This window comes from Aspergillus luchuensis, chromosome 7, assembly GCF_016861625.1.
Source record: "Aspergillus luchuensis IFO 4308 DNA, chromosome 7, nearly complete sequence".
NCBI lineage: Eukaryota > Fungi > Ascomycota > Eurotiomycetes > Eurotiales > Aspergillaceae > Aspergillus > Aspergillus luchuensis.
In genome coordinates this window covers 2,843,271-2,864,486 of record NC_054855.1, presented here as the reverse complement: position 1 = coordinate 2,864,486, position 21,216 = coordinate 2,843,271, and the positions used below count along the sequence as shown (strand labels likewise).

Below are 21,216 nucleotides of genomic sequence, written 5' to 3'. Positions count from 1 at the left end.
GGGGAGCCTTCCAAGGCTGACGAATGCCAGTCAACCAGCTCACCTGGAGGTCATGGGAGCAGTTCAGGCAGCTGTATTAGGAGTTAGAAGAGGATATAATGTGCTGGCATGGCACTCACTCTACAAAACGTGTCTGCGAATCTCATAAATCGTTTCGTCCGGCCAAAATCTGTTGGAGCAAACAGTGGACGAAAGATCTATAATAAAACAGTATAATCGAGAGAGTATCAGTGATAACGCAGTCTGCTCTGGTGGAGCGTCCTGAGTAGGTGAAGACGTATTTCAGGTGGCTTTATTCTCTTAATAGACACTAAGACCTAATTAGACTATAAAAATATCTCGATCACTTCTATCAAAGGAAGGCCACCACATGCAAATAGTAAAGATATACCCACTCTCGCTACATTAGTATTAGTATTAAAAAGAGATCAGCCTAACCAGCATTACATGGTCTTACATCCCCTACACTGATGTACAATGACGTACATTCATTGCCAGACAGATGCTCGTGTCTCCTCACTCCACTCCACGTGCTTCCCATACAAGACTAGAGGATCCCTAACTTGAAGTTATCTTTCCTGCACATACTACCTACTATCTTCTAACCCTGTTCGACAGTCTTCTTTAGACTACAATCCTTACCTACCAGACCACGGATAGTATCCTCATCCCGGACATGCCTATACTAGTACTACTACTATCCAACCCGAATAACCCGGTCCTTATAACAATGCTCCTCAACGAACTCAAAACCCTATACAACAGCAAAAACAAATAGATACAATTTGCTTTTTTCATAATCAAATTCACCCAATTCATACATAGCAGCACAACCAATCACCTCATCTAGCGGCAGTACTAGCCGTTTCACGATAGCGCTAAGATATGTTCTCATGGAAACCGCTCTATATCTAGTCTAGACTGTTTCTAGAACGTGGGATATTAGCTATCTATGCTCTGCTGCAGATCCTATATACTTCTTACTATTGATTACACTTAAATATATATATAAAAAAAAGGAAAGAAGAGTCATAAGTAGTATTCAAAACTGCAATAACCAAAACAATATCCCAAGGCGCCACTCAATGCTCCTTTATATAACCAAGTAATCGTAACATCGTGTCCCATCCTGTCCTGTGGTTCCCGTCCTTCCGTCCATCCATGCTAAGTGGAACAAAGGAAATAAGCGACGAACAAAAAGCAGTAATAATCAGAAGAAAGGGAATGGAAGGGTCAATGACGGAGGCTATGTAATCACGCCCTCTTCACCCTCTTCGGCTTCACAACCATCTCCAACTCCCTCAACGGTTGATAAACATGAGCATGCCACCACCAAGGCAATGGATCCAGCTGGGAGAACTTCTGGTTCTTCCAGAAGAACAGGAGCTTACTGCCCTCGTTAAGAGCACGATCGACCTGTTTCCCCAGCGATCCAAACACCTTCACATTGGCTTTCTTCGCAGAGCGAAACAGACTGAATCGTCGGCGCGGAGGCGTAGTGATATCGGGCTTTGAGGAAGCAGACGCAGTCGCAGCATTCGCCGTGCCATTGACCTCCCCCTCGGCGACACCATTTGTCTGCGGCGTCAATGCCTCCAGATACCCATCCACCAAGGACTTCAGATCATCCTCAAGGATGAGGTACTTGACCGCCGACGCGCCATGCGAGCAGCTATCAATGAGTATCACATACCGCAGACAATTGTCGCTCACCTCCTCATCCACCATCACCTTCAACCGTAGATGCCCCGTCAACCGGGCACCCATCTGGCTCGCAAACCGCTCCATCAGCGCCTGAATCGCCGTTGCGAGCCCGCGGTCCATCGGTGACTGGCCCCAGCCACCATCCCCATCCTCAGCGGGGTAGATCTTCGTTGCCTTGACCTTCCCGGCAACGACCGCCATCTCGGCATAAAACCCTCCCAATCTCGTCTGCTGTTGCAACATCCACGGCCTCTCCCTGGAGATGCGAATCTCACTGACCTCGGAATAGGTCAGACTAAGAGTCCGTTTCGGCAACATCACCTCGCGATCATCCGCTCTCCGCATATTCCACACCTTGGTCGGCGACCGATGGAGGATCTTATGCACCGCATCCCGAGACAACACCTCGTGTCTCTCCACAACGGGTAACCCTTTCTCGACCAGGAATGCCAGGAACGCTTCTCGGTCCGTTGAGGATTGGGAGAGTATATCCACCATCCCCCGATCAAGTGTGACGCACTTACACCCCGTCCGTGCCTCAACCACGCCCTTCGCGACGGCATCTTCTTCTCCTTCGGTCTCCTCGCTGCATGGGATCCACACGTCCACCTTCTCTTTCATCACCACGTCTAGTATCTGCGCTGCGTAGCCTTTCGTAGTACCGCCAGGGACACCAGTGGTAATGCGATAATACCCGCTCAGTACCCGGGACATACTCTCCCCGCACGCCACGCCCGACTGGTCATCCCCGCCCACCACTTCGGCCCCAATCACCCGATGGCCGGAGTAATACCACCCGCGCGCGATGGCCAGTCCATACGGAGTGTCGATACCTGTGACGAGGACAGTCCGTGGCTTGAATTGGCTGTCGCGGAGGGCGGCAGCGCGGCGGCGGGCACCGGTCTTGTTGCTGTCTGTCAGAGAGAAGGGGAAGTAGCCTGCGGCGTAGGCAGCGAGGAGGATGGTGTTGTCAAGTGGGAGGAGAGCGAGGGAGATAGCGACGCGGAACAAGTGCACTAGGACTTGGAGTTGGAGGAGAGAGCATCGGGGAGTTTGCAGGGAGCGGGATTTGGTTGTGAGGGCGCGGCGAAGGCGAAAAGGGTGGCCGACTGTCATTTTGGTGTAATATTGATTTAATTCTTTTTTATTGTCTCCAGTGGGTAGGTATATGGATAGGTTTCGGGGGATTAGTTTAATTAGTTAAGAGGCAAGTGGGGGTTATTGTTGTATGGTATAGTATAACCCCGAAAGCAACCAAAAAAGAATCCCAAAATGAAGAAGAGAAATGAAAATGAAGATGGCCCTCTGCGGAGTACCTACGGGCGGGAAATTCTCCCTATATTATGTGCTCCGTAGTATGTGTCGCGCGAATGCAAATGTAATGTGCGTCTCTGTGTGTGTGTGTGGAATGCTGCAAGGCGACCACGTCAGCATAGGATACGCATTTGTGATGCGAGGCGGGCGGCGATGAATAGTTAGATAGATAGATAGATAGATAGACTAGTAGTAGCTAGTAGTAATTCGGAGAGAGATGTGTTGGGTTGCTGCTGATGCCGAGTGTCAAAGTAAGTAACTGAGTGAGGTGGCTGGGACTGCCAGCTAGCTAACTAACTGACTAGCTAAACAGCTGTCCGTCTATCTTATGGTTTCCACATCGCAAAGTGGGGGATGCGGATGGAGCCTATTGGAAAGAAAAAGCAATATGCGGATTTCACTTTTTTGCCTCGGGCTGGGCTAGTTGGTGTCTGAGACTTGCATGCGATTGTAGGGTTGCAGTGCAAGTAGGGATCGATTGGATGGGTGCGGCCGAGGTTAGGTAGGGTAGCTGCTTGGCTACGGTTGCGGCATTCCTTGCCTTGCTACGGAGTAGCTAGCCCTGCCATGTAAAGTGTCCACTGTCCAGTACGCAGTAGGTAGATAAGAATCGGTAGATGGATACCCAATTCAATGCTGGGCGGGATGTGCTTGTGTGGTGCATGCAGCTGCTCATTGGGGTTTCAGTTTCGGTTTCGTTTCATGTTATGCTATTGTGAGGGAGAGTTGCACTATTGGTTCGTTGAGGTCATTGTATGTGTCATGCATGCAGACAGAAAAGTAAGCACTTGAGAAATGCACTAGATCTCGTGAGGGACTCAGAATAGATAAAATAATTAGGTAGTACGCAGCTAGCTGAAGGGCAGATCTACAGATAGCTAGCTAGCTACTAACTACCTAGTCTTCGGTTACTACTACTACTGCCGGGAAAGTGTTCCTTGGTTCTTACTTTCAAATCCCGGGACGCCATTCAGTGGATCAGGGAACATGTACCCAGATGCATCAAAAGGAAGAAGTAAAGCAGCTGAAAGCCGCTCGCAACCTACCCAATGCAGTAACTGCACAGTGTCATTTCCGATCGTCCGTCGGAGATTCCATGGCCGGCGGCGGATGCGGACGAAGGGATAGATCCGGTATGGAGCTCTTTCCAAGCACTTTACCATGGCATCTTCGTATACAAGGCGACTGCCCTATAAACAAGCCTTGAACCTATTCTTTGGTGGAGCTTAGCTGCCTGGAGAAAGTTGGATTGACATCACACAGTCAGTAGCAGCCTAGCAAGTTCAATGCGATCCGACCACGGTGGAGATGTAAACGTGGATCGTGGCGTGTCTTGAACCAGGTCGGGTTTCAGGTTCAGAGCGAGTGCTTTGTTTCCACCAGCCCTCAATAAGGGCGCTCTATGGAACCATGCCCTTTTCAATGAGATTAACCTTCAAGGTTGAGCACGGGACTGCTTTTATACGGAACTGGGTCGTATCATCTCCTTCTCGACCAGGGGTACGCCCTCCACGTTTGTATTGTTGAAGTGGTACTTGCATTGTCTCCCTGTCCCTATTCTGCAACCCCCACACACCACACATGGCCCGCACCTACATGGGCCTTCTGGCCTTACCAACGGAGTCTCCGAGATGGGCTGAATTGCTTTCTCGATAAGTCAGATGAGGGGTGAAACTTTATCGCATGGCAGCTGAAGGTCCTGTGACGAATGAACGGGGGAGCCGGGACCACACCTTACTGGACCGATCTGGAGACCGATGTGGTAACCATCTCCGACTACCCGGGATTTGCGATGCCGTGCACCCTTGCGTCCGCCACTAGGGATGGGATAGCATCGCTTATTTGCTCTTACCATTCCATGGATTCCATAATGCGATCATCATGGTGTGTGGCCCCCCGCCGGATGGCGACATATCCGCCTTATCAGCTACAACGGTCTATGTTGGTGCCGAATCGACTAGTCCGCGCGTCTTTCAGCGCTCTTAAATATCCTGCTGTCCCTCACACATGGCTTCAGTGTTCACGCTCTCCCTTTACTCTCCCTAGATCTTCCCAATCTCAATCTCCTTTCACGCAGCGCCTGTTATCGACCATGGGTGATAGTGCTACCCCCGAAGCCCCTTCCAACCCTCCTCCGGTTGAACCTTCCGTAAGCTTGCGCCATAGACTTCGACAAGATGCGCTCTGCTCGGATAACTGACTGTTTGATAGCGTGAGGAAGGTCGGGAGCTGAAGTTGCTTCACTTCATCTATGACCAACCGAACCGTGACGAGATCCAGGGCAACCCTGCCAAGATCCTGGATCTGATCGAAGAGTTCGGGAAAACGTACCACTTCATGAACATTGGTCGGGCCAAGGGCAAGTTCATCGTCGACATCATCGAGGAAAAGAAGCCCGAAGTGATGATCGAGCTTGGTGGTTATGTTGGTTATTCGGCCATTCTGTTCGGAGATGCCGTGCGCCGGGCCGGCGGACGACACTACTATAGTCTAGAGCTGAACCCCGAATTCGCGGCCATCGCGAACATGCTGCTTGAACTGGCGGGCTTGCGCGATTTTGTTACGATCCTCGTTGGCCGAAGTGATTTGTGTCTCGACAAGCTTTTCTCGAGCGGCAAAGTCAAGCAGGTGGAAGTGATGCTGATCGACCACTATAAGCCCGCATATCTCGCCGATTTGAAGCTCTGCGAGCAGCTCGGCAAGATCGTGCCCGGGGTTTCAGTTGTGGTGGCGGACAACGTGCTCTACCCCGGCAACCCGCCGTATTTGGAGTATGTCCGCAGCACAGTGGAGCAGAAGCGTGAAGCGGCCAAGAAGGGACCGGTCCAGGCGTATGATACAACCGGCCTGCCACAGAAATCATACAGGTCATTCATGGGTGCGGATGCGACTCCCAGATTTGAGCTGACCGGCAACCCGAACCTGGTGTATGAGAGCAAATTGGTCAAACCCGAGACCACACGAGTGAGTTTCACCCGTATTTCCGGGGGAGTGAATGAGGGGTGAGGGGTGGGCATTTCACTGACATGCGAAACCTGTAGGACGCGATCGAAGTGAGCCGATGTGTGGGAATCCAAGAATGAAAGGGGTCCCAGGGATAGAAGTTGAGAGATTTGTTTCTTGGTGGCTACCTGCAAAGGCTGGACCCAGTGGCCTCATGAAGCATCGGCTAGAGCGCAGAATGAATTCCGAGAATTGAAAGTGACGCATTGAGACATCGGCTTTTGCCGCGTGCCCCGCCCGACCCAAAGGTTGCCGTCGCCAGGACCTTCCCCCGCGCCAGCAGTCATAAATGGCCACTTAGTTGCCATGGGGGAAAATAAGGCGGGTTTGCTCCATTTGTAATCCTTAGACGAATATCCATAGCGTATATAAGCAGAGAATTTCCTCCGTTTTCAAATTGTCCATTGTTCACTGTCCTCCCTATCCTCTCCAAGATATACCCCCAACCCATCGCAAGTGACACCATCCATCATGGCTTCAAAGACCTGGAACGTCGGAATCGTGGGTTATGGCTTCAGTGCCAAGACCTTCCACATTCCTTTCATCCAGGAAGTGCCTCAATTCAAGATCACCGCTGTTGTGCAGCGCACCCCCAAGCCCGATGACGATGCCGAGAAGGACCACCCCGGAATCAAGTCCTACAGGACCACCGAGGAAATGGTCAAGGATGAGGGTGTCCAAGTGGTGGTTATCACCACTGCTCCCGATTCGCATTACGCCTTGGCCAAGCTGGCCCTCGAAAATGGAAAGCACAGTAAGCTTCCTGAACAGCCACATGTAGTAGTTGACTTCGCATGAGTGCTGACGTTTTCTTGCAACAGTTGTCTGTGAGAAGCCCTTCACCCCCACCACTCAGGAGGCCGATGAACTGGTTGCTCTGGCCAAGAAGCAGAACAAGCTCCTGGCCGTGTACCAAAGTACGTTCCTTTACCCAATCGCCCGTCCGGAAGAACATGGTCTGATAATAATATTTGGTAGATCGCCGGTGGGATGCCGATTTCGTGACCCTGTCGAAGCTCGTGAAGAATGGCTCTCTTGGCCGTGTGGTGGAATTCGAGACTCACTTCGACCGTCATCGCCCTCAGGAGCCCTCCCCCGACGTTTCTAAGTGGAAGAACAAGGTCATCCCCGGTGGTAGCGCCATCTATGACCTGGGCGCCCACCTCTTGGACCAGGCCGTGCACCTGCTTGGCAAGCCGGAGCGCGTGACTGGATTCATTGGTTCCCAACGCGAGGTCAACACTTCTGGTTTCGAGGACTCTTTCACTGTTCTGCTCCACTACCCCAAGGGTGTGCTTGTCACGGCAAAGGCCGGTGTTGTCAGCCCGGAAGAGGAGCAACTGCGCTTCTGGGTTCGGGGTGAGAAGGGTAGCTTCAAGAAGGTGAGATAACGGCCTTTCACCCTAGGTGTCGTTCGGTAACACAATACTGATGTGTACTCGTCGATAGTTCCATCTCGATGTCCAGGAAGAGCAGCTCAAGTCCGGTGTGAAGCCAGGTGACAGCGGATATGGCCGCGAGCCTTCTGAGAGATACGGTAAGCCTAAGATTAATCCCTTTGATACGAGGCAACCTGCTGACAGTCTGCTAGGTACTCTCACGACCATTCAGGATGGCAAGCCTGTCAAGGAAGTCATGCCCACTGTAGAGCCCCCGACCTGGACGGAATACTACCGCAAGCTGGCGCGGGCTCTTGGTGGAGAGGGCGATCTCCCAGCCAGCGGAGCCGAGGCTCGTGAAGTGATCCGGCTGATTGAGTTGGCTCAGGAGAGCTCGAAGCAGGGAAAGACCCTGGATGTATAAATTTCGCATAAATAGTGTGCCTCTCACGGGTCATGATTTAATGATGGATAGAATTGATTTTGTATTATACAAGTGACAGTCTGAAGCCTTCAACCAGTGTAGCAGGAAAAGATGCCGCAGTGATCCTCAGTGTTACTAAATATTACTCCGTAGCGTGCTCCACCTGCTGCAGGCGAGTTTTCGATTATTGTACAAAGGGACTACTCCAAGGATAGACATCCCTATACAGTCTGGTCTCAACAGTGTCTCCAATTCCCCCTCATTTCCCCTCACGAAAGGTTTTACGAGGAAAGGCGCGAGGGTTCGCCGGCGCCATGTTTTTGGGGACCCCAGATTGATCGACGATTACTCAAGTCTGGGCGGGAATGAGGTATGTTACGCGGTCTGAAATCCCGATACCACTACGAGCCTATGAAACATGGGTGATTTGAGGGAAAAGACAGCCAGACTCGGGTAACAGTCGGCGTAATATTACAGACCAGTGACCTCATCGTCAGCTGCTCCGACGCTAAACTAAAACCGGAGTTTCCATTACCCAACGCGAATATCATGAGTGGCAGAAAGATCCCTTGGACCAGCCAGCAAAAGGGCCTCTGTCCCTCTCTTTCCAGGGCATCAATGGTCATCTCCAACTCAGCACTGCATTCTCGCCCTCTGATTACCCGCTTCCGCGGAGATCCTCATGGTTACAATGTAGGAAACCTCGTTTTGCGTGCCGACTTTTCCAGCTCTCCTCAGTGCTGGCCGGATGGCCCCATTCTAGTATATTAATCTCGAAGAACCCCATAATGGCCTTGTCCACTCGCTCTTCGTCTGTTTCAAACCTCCAATGGGATTCCTCGGTTCATATTTAGCTTCTCTGTCACCTCCTGTCAATCCACGTAGTCCAAGGTAGGTTTTTGTCCTCGCGGCCCCCCCTGACATGGACCCGTCGGGACTCCATTTAATCAAAGTGATGCCTGGTCGCTTGATGGGTGTCAATGCATGGCCATAGGCCAAAATTTGCGTCTGTCATTTCTCCTCGAATGTGTGTGCTTGGCTGCCTCTTCATTCGTGGTGTTTTCCGTCTTCAATGGCCTGCTTTTCCATGTTTGACGGCTGTATCTGACTTTATATACATTAGGGTGGCGAGCCGTGTTGCGTGCTTTAAGGCTGTCCGGGCTGGTTACCGACAGTGCTGAAGGATGAGTGCGCAGAAATCTCAGTCAGGGTCTCTGCTCCAGCGCATCGACTTCTCTCGACTACATGTGGACATCGATGCCTTCCTCAATCCATATCTGCCGCCTCCACCATGGCGCCATCTGCCCCGGCCGATCTCTCGGTTCTTCGGGTACAGGAAGACTCTCGCTCCAAAACCCCTGGGGAATCTTGTGATCGCCTTCTGGTCTATGATCGGGGTCTTCTGTGGTGTGCTCGTAGTAGCGGAGGTGTCTGAGCATGTTCCATCATTCCAAGCTCACCATGCCCCAATCATCGTCGCCAGTTTTGTACGTACCTCTTGGGACCCCAGACTCTACCACTGCTTTTCAATATCGACTAACCACCTCATAGGGTGCTGCTGCTGTCTTGGAATTCTCCGCCATCGAATCGCCCTTTGCCCAACCCCGCAATGCTGTCCTGAGTCAGATTATTGCTAGTTTTGTCGGCGTTGTGATAGGCAAGCTGTTCGCGCTGAACGAAAATGCCCACTCTATGCCGCAAGTCGGCGGCGCTCTGGCGTGTGCCATCACGACGGCCATAATGACAATCACAAATACGGTCCATCCCCCTGCCGGCGCCACCGCCCTCCTTGCCGTCACGCAATCCTACGATGTGGGATGGTACTTAATCCCAATTATGCTGCTTGGCTGTGTGCTTATGCAGGCGGTGGCCTTGTTGATCAACAACATTCAGCGTCGCTTCCCTATCTACTGGTGGACGCCGCAGTCTTTAGAACGACCCAAGCCTGATGATACCGAAAGCGCCCGGGAGGCCAAAGAGGGAAGTGTTGCGTCCGTTCAATCTCACGATACCTTTCCCGGCGTTCCGACCCATATTGTTATTGAAAAGGGGAGTGTCATGTTACCAGACAACATCACGGTTACGGAGCAGGAGATGGTAGTGTTGAAAAGAATCAGCGAACGATTATAGTATAGACATACATAATACTAGAGAGGTCGGAAGTTGCCTGGCTTGAAACAAAAAAGCCCCGGGAAAAGGTTTCCGACCAATTAATAACAGCAATTCATGTTGTGCAACAGAGAATAAAAGACTAAGTTTGGATGTTTGTAGATGAGGCTGAAAGTAGGTTGGCTGGACATGGTCAATTAGTACTACTACTATGCGCGACAGAGTCTCCAGCCAATTACGAATCGAGTCGCATACGGGGATTCACGATGGCTATTTTGTTGGCTTCTTTACGACTTGCTGCTGGGCATAGCTTATATATAACGCAACGGTGTCATGTAGTGGACTACTTCCGTTGCGTTGGTTAATCCCGTATGTTGGAATGATTCATAGTTACTCATCTTCTATAACTTAACCATCTGGTGGAGTACTGCTGACCATTATCTTGGCCTGCCTTGGGCGCAAGGCTCTGGTACACGTGACTGTGGATGCCCAAAGCGGCAAGCGTGCGCCACGTCCCGTGCAGTGACGTCGTACAGCCAATCAGCGAGAGGCTCAGCCGCCCACTGAAGGAATTTTCGAGGCAAAAACAACCATCCATTCATCGATTCTTCGTTGTCGATTCTTCTGTTCCTACAACTTCAACGGGAGACTCCCTTGTGTATTGAGTCTGAGTAGTATATCTGCTCGTATATATCAATCCATCTTTTACTCGTTTGTCTCCCTTTGAGATCCCCATCTTTTTGTGAGAGCGATCTCATTCGATCACTTGTCTTCTTCTTTTTTTGCCTGGCCAGCCTATCGATAAGGGCTATCCAAGGAACCACCCCCCACTCACAAGAAGACTTTCGGTCGCCCCCCTCCCACCCCCCGCTATTACTGGTCCACCTTTCGCTCAGGTTCTTTTTTTCCCTTTTCTCTCTCGCCTTCATCGGACAGCTTTTATCTAGGCTTCCTGACCGTCCCTTCCTCTTCCCTTTCCGCCTTACCTACCCACCACCCACCTCCCCCCTCCTCTCCTCTCTCCTCTCCTCCCATCAACCACTCGCTTATTCGACAAGATGGTGTCTGCCTCCAAAGCCGCTCGTTTGGCAAAGCGTGCCGCCGATGGCGCCGACAAGAAGAAGCCCACCAAGGGCAAGAAGGACGACCCCGTCGTCGACGGTGAGGGCGGCGATGACCAGCCTGCCACCACCGATGAGAAGATGAAGGAGGTCGAGAAGTTGACTGCTCAGATGGACAAGCACGGTCTCTCCGATCGTGTCACGACCGGTGTCCTTGCTTCTCTGCCCTCCTCCCGCGACGTCAAGGTCACTTCCGCCTCCCTGGTGTTCCACGGAAAGGTTCTTATCACCGACTCGACTCTCGAACTGAACTTCGGTCGTCGTTATGGTCTCCTCGGTGAGAACGGCTGCGGAAAGTCTACTATCCTCAAGTCTATCGCCACCCGCGAATACCCCATCCCCGAGCACATTGATATCTACCTTCTGAACGAGGGTGCTCCTCCCAGTGAGCTCGGTGCCCTTGAGTGGGTTGTCACTGAGGCCCAGAACCAGCTCGAACGCATGGAGAAGCAGGCCGAAGAAATTCTTGAGAAGGAGGGTCCTGACTCTCCTATCCTCGAGGATCTGTACGACGTGAGTTTTCCCCTCTCCACCTCGTCATCCCTCTTTGCTCTGTTCTAACCTCTTCTGCAGCGTATGGACAAGATGGATCCCTCGACCTTCCACACCCGTGCCTCCCTGATCTTGACTGGTCTGGGTTTCAACAAGCAGACCATCCACAAGAAGACCAAGGACATGTCTGGTGGTTGGCGTATGCGTGTGGCCCTTGCCAAAGCCCTCTTCGTCAAGCCCTCCCTGCTTCTGCTCGACGACCCCACTGCTCACTTGGATCTCGAGGCCTGTGTGTGGTTGGAAGAATACCTCAAGAAGTGGGAGCGTACCCTGATTCTCGTCTCCCACTCCATGGATTTCCTCAACGGTGTCTGCACCAACATGATCGACATGCGCATGAAGCAGCTCCTCTACTACGGTGGTAACTACGACTCTTACCACAAGACTCGTGCCGAACAGGAGACGAACCAGATGAAGGCCTACAACAAGCAGCAGGAAGAAATTGCTCACATCAAGAAGTTCATTGCCTCCGCCGGTACCTACGCCAACTTGGTCAGACAGGCCAAGTCCCGTCAGAAGATCCTGGACAAGATGGAGGCCGACGGTTTCATCCAGCCCGTCATCCCCGACAGAGTCTTCAGCTTCCGCTTCGCCGATGTCGAGAAGCTCCCTCCTCCCGTTCTGTCCTTCGACGACGTCTCTTTCTCCTACTCTGGCAAGTGGGAGGACACCCTGTACGAGCACCTCGACTTCGGTGTCGACATGGACTCCCGCACAGCCCTTGTCGGACCCAACGGTGTCGGAAAGTCCACTCTGCTGCGCATCATGACCGGCAAGCTGAGCCCCATCGGTGGTCGTGTCTCCCGCCACACTCACTTGAAGCTGGGCATGTACAGTCAGCACTCTGCTGAGCAGCTGGATCTGACCAAGTCTGCCCTCGAGTTCGTCCGTGACAAGTTCCCCGAGAAGTCTCAGGACTACCAGTACTGGCGTCAGCAGCTGGGCCGTTACGGTCTCAGCGGTGAGTCCCAGACTGCCCTCATGGGTACTCTGTCCGAGGGTCAGAAGTCTCGTATCGTCTTCGCCCTGTTGGCTATCGAGTCGCCTAACATGATCCTGCTGGACGAGCCTACCAACGGTCTGGATATCCCCACCATTGACAGTTTGGCCGATGCCATCAACGCTTTCAGCGGTGGTGTTGTCGTCGTGTCCCACGACTTCCGTCTCCTTGACAAGATCGCCAAGGACATCATGGTCTGCGAGAACAAGACCGTCACCCGCTGGAACGGTACTATCGGCGAGTACAAGAACCACCTCCGCAAGAAGATGATTTCCGAGGGTGCTGTCTAAAGTACAAACCACTGAAAAAGAAGGAAGAAGTGATTAATCTTCTTGTTTATGATTGGAATGTTCGAGACGACACACACATGCAAATATAAAAAAGGCTTGTAAGGGGAAGGAAAAAAGTTTCTCTTTACCGTTACAGGAGAGATGAACCATCCTGATGAATGACATTCGCGCGGAAGGTTATCCGTTTTTTCTACTATTTTTCCTTTTTTTCAAATACCTGGAGATATCTTTGCTCATTACTACTACTACACATTTGGGTGCTTTGTTTTAGATGGTCTGTGTTTCATCTTTTCATACCTTCATCGTCACTCCCCCCACACCTAACTAGACTTGAGCGTTTGAGGGTTTCAATTTGATATTATTCCCTTGCTATATTACTTTCAGAGTTACGTAGACATATATACCCATGTAGGATGGTTCCTTCGTATCACAACTACAAATACCTATACCTGAACTACATAGATTTCTGAGCCCAATGGTGGTTGTATACTTTGGCAACTATACTAGTAGTAGTAGTATTTATATAAGGCTGGATGGTTAGTACTAGTAAAGGTCGACTTGCTAATTACTATCCCCCATGTTCAAATATAGGGTACTACGGATAGCAGCAAAGCAATGAACACTTACACAGTCCGAATACCCACCTTCTAATAAGAAAGAAGACTAATAATAGTAACATGCATGCTTTTCTATTATTTATTGCGCCTATCTGCACGCTCAAAACAATAATTCACCAACGTCGTCGTCGCCCAAAAAGCTAATAATAACAATAATAACAATTATACTTGAACCATAAAGGTTCTTTATTATTACTGCTATTGCTGCTGATCCCCCTCCATCTGCCTCTCCTTCGTCCTTTGCGTGACTAATTCCCCTCCGAAGAGATCTTTCGTCGTCTCACTTCCCCGTTCTAGTTTCCTTTTCTTCGCTAGACGCTCCATTTCGCTTTCTGATGTCCCTGACTCGCCTGCTGCTGCTGCTGCAGCGGCAGCGGCAGCGGCCGGAATGCGTTTCTGGCCTGCGATATTGGCCTTCTCTGGATTCTGGCAATGGTAGAGTTTCTTGCCGACGATGCGTTTCAGGGTCTTCATGCGGGCTTCGTCGGACGCGAAGGGTTTGTATGCTTGGAGGAGGGCGGAGCAGTTTGCGAGGGTGGTGAGGAGTTTCGTGCGCAGGGCGTACAGGGGGTTTTGATCATGGTTGGATGATGATATGATTGGACCGCCTAGTTTCGTGTCGAGGTAGAATTCAGCCAAGGGGCGATCGGCGAGGAGGAATGCCGAGAGCCAGATCTGGGCTGGGGTGTAGAGGAAGTAGGCGTCTGTGATTTGGGCGGCGGCTTTGAGGATCTCGCGGGTGGAGTGGTGGGCGCGGGAGATGCGGTCGTTCATGGTGCTTGCGGTGGCGGAGGAAGGGGAGAGGGAGAGGAGAGCCCTGCGGAGGTCTTCTGGTGTTTGGGAGGGTTGGAAATGTGGTGCTGGTTGGCCTTGGCCTTGGGATATGGCGCGGAGTTCCATGATGCCGCCTTCTAGGCCGCGGAAGGGGTGGCGCACGTCGAAGGTGAAGCGGAGGCTTTGCATGACGAGGAATTCTGGGGCGATGATGTCGTCGGCGGAGGTTTGGCCGGGAACACCTTCGGCGAATTGTCGTAGGGAGAGATAGTAGTTGTCGGTTTTGGTGGCGAGGAAGAGGGCGCACGGCATGATTTGTTTCGGGTGGTAGGTCATTGGGGAGTTGGTGAGGTAGAAGCGACGGAGGTATTGGATTGCGGTGGCCTTTGGGGTTGGGGTTGGGTATGTTAGTATTGGGGGGCAGGGTTTGAGATATGGGAGAGAGGGGACTTCGTACTCTCACGATGGTGGGAAGTGGTGGTTTGTAGTTCTCTCCTAGTTGTATGATTTGTTCGGAGTAGTAGTCCACCACTTGCTGCTCTTCTTCGGGTGTCAAGCACTCAATCTGCTTGTCCTCTGCTGCTTTATTCTCCGCATCGCTTCCCGGGGCTGGTGTCCCTGTTGTGGAGGAGGTGGCTGATCTTCGGGCGTCTTGTGCCCTTCGTAGAGCTGCTCGCACTCGGTCACTCGCGACGGAGTTGGTGGTTGCTCGTAATTGCTTCAGTGATGCTTCGGTGAAGGACCACAGTCGGAACTGGGAGGATGATCGGTATATTTCGTCTTCGATCATGTTGAAAGACAGCTATATAGTGAGTTCACTGTCGCGAAATGTGTAGCTAATGATGGAAGTGCTTGTTGCGCGAGGATTCTGGGGGACGGCGGAAAGTCAAAGCTGATCTGCAGCGGACTTTGCCGCTTATCCACGTGCTTATCGATAGGCCCGCTGCCTTGACTTCCGTGCATTACTAGACCTCCACTGCAGTTTGCTGATTGCTTGGATCATATAAAAGAGATGGTATCTAATTTGAAAGCATTATAACTTTAGTCATAACAGGTATTGATTGAGTTAATGCAAGGCTAATAGTATCCTGACTTGAGCTATGCTGCCGAAAAATGTTGAAAGCGAATGGATATATTAAACATGGATCATCACAGCCTGGGATCTGACTTGAGAAACGAGAAAGGAAATTGTTCTTGATGATGTTTGTGCGAAGAGGTCTCATTCAAGAGAGCAAACCCGACTGAATCGCCTAGCACCGTCGCTATTGCAAAATCTAAACTATCCGACCCGTGTGTCACATCACACCAACTACGGCTCACCAAGGAGCCGCGCCGTGATATCTCCCATGTACGCCTCCTCCAGCTCGTAATCTTCCCCGTCCATTCGATCAATGCCATAGTATTTAAAAGCGGCTACAACGCGGTCAACGTCAAATCCCATGTTACAGAATCGGTCGATCAAGTCTTTGTTGTAGCCGTCGTATCTGCACAGAAAGGTTAGCCAGAGCATGTTTGATCCTACACACGTGTACATACTTGCTTAAATCCTCTTGTTCCTGCTCTTCTTTCGACTTGATCTCCTGCAGTCGAAGAGTTTCGTCTGTCACACCGCCACTGCCTTCACCTGCATGCCTTCTGGGAGCTCCTGCATACATCACAGCCCACTCCTGAGCAACCCGTGCAAATTCCTGCGGTCTCCGAAGGAGCATCGTGGCGACCTCGGCATCTTGAGGATCTTTGGGTTCGGGTGTGCTGAGCAGGGATTGCAGTGACAGAAGGGCAGACTTGATGGTGAGCACCGGCGACCACGCAGTAGAAAGAGTGTCTAGGCAGATGGCACCCTACGCAAGTCACTTTATTAGCAAAACTGGAGAAAACCTAACCTTACATGACTGGAGGCAACTCACTGTTTGACTGCTAACGTTAGGATGCCAGACCTTGGTCACAAACTTCATATGGGGAGGTCGAAATGGATAATCGTTGGGGATTTTGATGTCGATGGTATAGGTGCCACCTTCATAGGGTGTTCCTGGAGGCCCTGGGAACGTGCCTCGAAGATGCGTGAGATCATCACCACCGTGCAGTGGTTCAGCCGTGATTTGCGACTGTGTGTCGGCATGAATGTCGGCGATCTCTTTGGCGATACGCCTCGCACGATTGCCAGACATCGTAAGAACAATCTCGGGAAAACGGGTAGCTTGTGTTATCTTTTTTTCTTTTCTGCAGAAACGAAGAAAGTAGGTTTGAATTGTCTGGAGAGCTGAAGGATAAGAATAGAAAAGATCTAAGAACTATGAGGCAATAGTCAAAGCTTCGTCAGCCTCACAGTAGCCAAGTACCGAGAGGGCGAGGAAGTGTAGCAGGTGGTCTGTAGCAGGGAGGTTGAGGAAAAGAAGGAACTAGTGGAGTAGGTGTAATTAATACAAACGCTGGAGACCAACGACTGATCTGTAACAGCGTCACCTAATCTGGTGGGGAGTGGACTAGAGAGGATTGTTGAAGTATGGGCGAAAGTGAGGGGATCAATGCTCTCGGCGGGGCGCAAGTAAGCGCTCTATCACGGAAGAGCGCTAAACAATCGAACAAGATTAGATCACAGGAACTTCGTCGAACCCTAGCACGGGATGGGTTCGGGGCTGGAATATGTATGAATGACAGCGGAAATATATGTTCCGGACTAACAAAAAAAGGGAACAAGTTGTAGAAGTAATATAGGGGAAGAAATGACCCGTCGGGCTACCTGGACGGTTCGGAGTAGAGCTGAGCTGCCAGTTACATTTTGTACAGATCGGGCCCAGCTCGGTTGGCGCCAGGCTACTTTTGGCTTCTGGGCGGAGGATCCCAAGAGGGGCTTGCGGGAGATGCCTCAGGGATCAGCCACTAGCGCCTCAGGCACCAAGGCATGTAATACGTACGGATCAGATCACGTCACGTGCTGCCAAATGTGCTGGACGGGCGCCAAGGCCCGAGCGGATGGCGACCAACAGCTTCCCAGCTGCGCAACGCATCAGCTTCACGTCCCCATCCTCCTTCAACCATCCCCATCTCTTCACCCCATCCACGCACATCGCGAACTTCTCATTACATTCTCCAGACCCCTGCATAGGTCATCTATAAGAAGCCTATTGCTTCTCACAGTTTCGGACTATGGTTGGTGCCCGGCGTTGGCCCTTGTTGACAGCTCTTGTCGGCTCCTGATGTCACTTATCTGACCAATCTTCATCACAGGGTAACCAGCAGTCCAACATCGGCGGAGGCCCCGGTGGCGATGGAAGAGATGAGAAGGACAAGAAGGTATGCTATACTCCCCGTGATCTTCTTGTCAGGTAGCAGCCGGCTTACGTTACTCATCTCTGCAGAAGGACAAGCCCAGATACGAACCTCCTCCGCCGCCTACGACTCGTCTCGGACGTAAGAAGCGCAAGGCTGCCGGCCCGAGTACTGCCTCAAAGCTTCCAGACATCTTCCCAACGTCACGATGTAAATTACGATACCTCCGAATGCAACGAGTCCACGACCATTTGTTGCTAGAGGAAGAGTACGTGGAGAATATGGAGCGCCTGCGCAAGACCAAGGCCCAGGCTGCGCTGGACTCGGCGAACCGTAATGATCTCGACATCATGGATCGGAACGCCGATGAGAGAAGCCGGGTTGATGATATGAGAGGCAGCCCCATGGGTGTCGGAAACCTGGAAGAGCTGATTGACGATGACCACGCCATTGTCTCGAGCGCGACTGGACCGGAATACTATGTTTCGATCATGTCGTTCGTCGACAAAGACCTTCTCGAGCCTGGTGCTAGCATTCTTCTACACCACAAGTCGGTCTCGGTTGTCGGTGTGCTCACCGAAGAATCCGACCCCCTCGTATCAGTGATGAAGCTCGACAAGGCTCCCACAGAATCATATGCCGATATTGGTGGTCTGGAAACCCAGATTCAGGAAGTCCGGGAGTCTGTGGAGCTTCCTTTGCTCCACCCCGAGCTGTACGAGGAGATGGGTATCAAGCCACCCAAGGGTGTCATTCTTTACGGTGCCCCTGGTACCGGAAAGACGCTGCTGGCCAAGGCGGTCGCGAACCAAACCAGTGCTACTTTCCTCCGTATCGTTGGTAGTGAGCTGATTCAGAAGTACCTTGGAGATGGCCCTCGTCTGGTCCGTCAAATCTTCCAGGTTGCAGCTGAGCACGCACCCTCCATTGTTTTCATTGATGAAATCGATGCGATTGGTACGAAGCGTTATGATTCTACGTCGGGTGGTGAACGAGAAATCCAGCGTACTATGCTTGAGCTTCTTAACCAGCTTGATGGATTCGATGATCGCGGTGACGTCAAGGTCATCATGGCCACCAACAAGATTGAGACCTTGGATCCTGCTTTGATCCGTCCGGGACGTATTGACAGAAAGATTCTCTTCGAAAACCCAGACCGTAAGTCTTTCAGCACTATGCCTTTTGTACCACAATTGCTAATTATGCACAGAAAACACCAAGAAGAAGATCTTTACCCTGCACACTTCCAAGATGTCGCTCGGAGACGATGTGGACTTGGACGAGTTCATCAACCAGAAGGATGATCTCTCTGGTGCCGATATCCGTGCTATCTGCACTGAAGCTGGTTTGATGGCGCTGAGAGAGCGCCGGATGCGGGTGCAGATGGACGACTTCCGCGCAGCCAGAGAGCGGATCATGAAGACGAAGCAGGACGGAGGTCCAGTGGAGGGACTGTACTTGTAGGCGTGAAGATAACGATGTTGTACTTAGATTTCCCCTAGTTGAACCGATGTAGCGCGGTGCTATTAGGTCAAGAATCTATCCTAGTGTATCTTTACAATAGTAGTACCGGCTCACTTTAGTGGCCTGTAAGTAGTGTTGTCACAGGCGCTGCCCTTGAACTTGCACAAGCGTGTTATCTGTCCGTGCGCATTGTAGATGCTGCTGACCTGGAGCACTCATCCTTTCTCCGGTGACGTCGGGAGCCACTGCTTATCGAGAACTATGCACTTTTATCGCCACGTGATGACCTCACGCAAACAGTGCAAACATGCCAAATCTTACAAACAACAAGGACATCGTCCATCGCATCTTGAAGTCATCTCCGCCAAACTTTCATCCAGGACAAAAGATCAGCTGCCATAATGGACGGATTTGACGAGGAGGCATTCAAGAAGTTCTTTCCGACTAGCTTTGGCAAGCAAGAGAAGAAAACCGATGTCAGCTCGCAGATTGATCGCACTAAGCGCGCAGAAGTCTCTGTGAACCTTGATGGCGACGACAAAAAAGCGGGTATAACAGGAGAGGCGACGACTGAGGCGACGCCCGCGGCGGAGGAAGAGACCCAGAAAAACGATTCAGATAGTGATGATGGAAGCGACGACTCCGATGACGATTCCGACGATGAGGATGAGTTCCCGGTGTCTCACGAACTCGTTCTCAAGACACACGACCGCGCAGTGACTACGTTGACCGTGGATCCCGCAGGTTCGCGACTGATCACCGGCTCGACCGATTGTACTATAAAGCTACACGACTTTGCGTCCATGACCCCGTCGACCATACGCGCATTCAAATCCGTCGATCCTTCAGCCAAAAAGCAGTCTGCTGCGCAGGAGGCGCATGCCGTGCATTATGCAGCTTTCAATCCCTTGTCCCCCAGCTACGTCATGGTTGTTTCGGCCACACCCCAGCCAAGGATTTTGAGCCGCGATGGTGATACGATTACCGAGTTTGTGAAGGGTGATATGTATTTGAGGGATCTGCATAACACCAAGGGCCATATCTCTGAGGTGACTGGCGGCGTGTGGTGTCCAACCGACGAGAATCTCTGTGCCACGGCAGGAACAGATAGTACTGTGCGCATCTGGGATGCCAATGTCGGTCGGTCACAGAAGGAGGTTATTGTGCATAAATCAAAAATGGCGGGATCCGCTGGCCGGAGCAAAATGACCGCTGTCGCATGGGGCTCACCTAAGCAGGGTGGACCTAATATTCTCGTTGCTGCTGCGCTCGATGGCAGTTTGCTCATGTGGAGCGGGAACGGGCCGTACACTCGGCCAAGCGCAGAGATTAGAGATGCCCATGCTAAGGATACTTGGACGAGTGGCATCGACGTTAGCTCGGATGGACGACTTGTTATTACCAAGGGCGGAGATGACACTATCAAGCTATGGGATACTAGAAAGTTCAAGCAACCTATCACCACGGTCGCCCATCCTTCCAGCACGCGGTATCCGTCTTCGAATATCATATTCTCGCCTACATCCGCTAATGTTCTCACGGGCTCGGAGACGGGACACCTGCATATCTTGAATCCAGCTACGTTGAAGCCGGAACTGGTCACACCCGTTACGCCAGGATCGCCCGTTATCAGCGTTTTGTGGCATGAGAAGATGAACCAGATCATTACCGGCTCGGCCAACGCCGAAACTCATGTTCTTTACAACCCCAATATGTCTACCAAGGGTGCTGCGTTGATCATGTCCAAGGCACCGAAGCGTCGACACATTGATGATGACCCAAGCCTTACCATGGACCTCACCCAGGGGATTTCTGGCGATTCTGTGGTTGTCGGATCCAACGGGGTGCCTCATTACAGTTCCTCCACCTGGTCCGCCCGGCACCCGACCATCGGACTCACAGCGTCCGGCCGTCCAAGAGATCCACGGAGACCCCATCTACCAGCACAAACACCCTTTGCCAAATCGCAGCCGGATGAGAAGCATATCCGCGAGAACATTCCTCTCAGTTCAATGCGGGATGAGGATCCCCGGGAAGCTCTGCTTAAGTATGCGGACAAGGCTGAGAAGGACCCGATATTCACCAAGGCGTGGAAGGAGACGCAGCCCACGCCGATCTACCGGGATATTAGTGATGATGAAAACGAGCAGGGGCCGGATAAGAAGCGGGCAAAGCGGTGAGGGGTTTGCGACCGC

The 21,216-nt window shown here is 51.7% G+C and overlaps 9 protein-coding genes across 9 annotated transcripts; 6 read left to right on the top strand and 3 right to left on the bottom strand.

The window, feature by feature from the left end:
- Positions 1-1,254: 1,254 nt before the first annotated feature.
- Positions 1,255-2,820, bottom strand: AKAW2_70958S (uncharacterized protein; the record flags this gene model as incomplete). Its single annotated transcript, XM_041683597.1, has 1 exon — positions 1,255-2,820. The coding sequence occupies one exon, from the start codon at positions 2,818-2,820 to the stop codon at positions 1,255-1,257; it is 1,566 nt and encodes a 521-aa protein (XP_041547842.1).
- Positions 2,821-5,110: 2,290 nt separating this feature from the next.
- Positions 5,111-6,101, top strand: AKAW2_70957A (O-methyltransferase; the record flags this gene model as incomplete). The annotated part of the gene is made up of 3 exons (XM_041683596.1): positions 5,111-5,167; positions 5,230-5,982; positions 6,060-6,101. The coding sequence occupies 3 exons, from the start codon at positions 5,111-5,113 to the stop codon at positions 6,099-6,101; spliced, it is 852 nt and encodes a 283-aa protein (XP_041547841.1).
- Positions 6,102-6,492: 391 nt separating this feature from the next.
- Positions 6,493-7,412, top strand: AKAW2_70956A (putative NAD binding Rossmann fold oxidoreductase; the record flags this gene model as incomplete). The annotated part of the gene is made up of 3 exons (XM_041683595.1): positions 6,493-6,775; positions 6,843-6,938; positions 7,000-7,412. 3 exons carry the CDS (start codon positions 6,493-6,495, stop codon positions 7,410-7,412), a joined length of 792 nt encoding a protein of 263 aa, XP_041547840.1.
- Positions 7,413-9,008: 1,596 nt separating this feature from the next.
- Positions 9,009-9,954, top strand: AKAW2_70955A (HPP family protein; the record flags this gene model as incomplete). The annotated part of the gene is made up of 2 exons (XM_041683594.1): positions 9,009-9,311; positions 9,376-9,954. 2 exons carry the CDS (start codon positions 9,009-9,011, stop codon positions 9,952-9,954), a joined length of 882 nt encoding a protein of 293 aa, XP_041547839.1.
- Positions 9,955-10,991: 1,037 nt separating this feature from the next.
- Positions 10,992-12,896, top strand: ARB1 (ATP-binding cassette family ATPase ARB1; the record flags this gene model as incomplete). The annotated part of the gene is made up of 2 exons (XM_041683593.1): positions 10,992-11,567; positions 11,628-12,896. The coding sequence occupies 2 exons, from the start codon at positions 10,992-10,994 to the stop codon at positions 12,894-12,896; spliced, it is 1,845 nt and encodes a 614-aa protein (XP_041547838.1).
- An 815-nt stretch (positions 12,897-13,711) lies between these two features.
- On the bottom strand, positions 13,712-15,077 carry AKAW2_70953S (TFIIH complex kinase subunit CCL1; the record flags this gene model as incomplete). Its single annotated transcript, XM_041683592.1, has 2 exons — positions 13,712-14,671; positions 14,745-15,077. The coding sequence occupies 2 exons, from the start codon at positions 15,075-15,077 to the stop codon at positions 13,712-13,714; spliced, it is 1,293 nt and encodes a 430-aa protein (XP_041547837.1).
- A 519-nt stretch (positions 15,078-15,596) lies between these two features.
- On the bottom strand, positions 15,597-16,455 carry UBC1 (E2 ubiquitin-conjugating protein UBC1; the record flags this gene model as incomplete). Its single annotated transcript, XM_041683591.1, has 3 exons — positions 15,597-15,771; positions 15,824-16,128; positions 16,195-16,455. 3 exons carry the CDS (start codon positions 16,453-16,455, stop codon positions 15,597-15,599), a joined length of 741 nt encoding a protein of 246 aa, XP_041547836.1.
- Positions 16,456-17,434: 979 nt separating this feature from the next.
- On the top strand, positions 17,435-19,021 carry RPT2 (proteasome regulatory particle base subunit RPT2; the record flags this gene model as incomplete). Its single annotated transcript, XM_041683590.1, has 4 exons — positions 17,435-17,437; positions 17,516-17,581; positions 17,647-18,715; positions 18,768-19,021. 4 exons carry the CDS (start codon positions 17,435-17,437, stop codon positions 19,019-19,021), a joined length of 1,392 nt encoding a protein of 463 aa, XP_041547835.1.
- A 401-nt stretch (positions 19,022-19,422) lies between these two features.
- AKAW2_70950A (WD40 repeat domain-containing protein) lies at positions 19,423-21,201 on the top strand (the record flags this gene model as incomplete). Its single annotated transcript, XM_041683588.1, has 1 exon — positions 19,423-21,201. One exon carries the CDS (start codon positions 19,423-19,425, stop codon positions 21,199-21,201), a length of 1,779 nt encoding a protein of 592 aa, XP_041547834.1.
- Between the last annotated feature and the right edge of the window lie 15 nt (positions 21,202-21,216).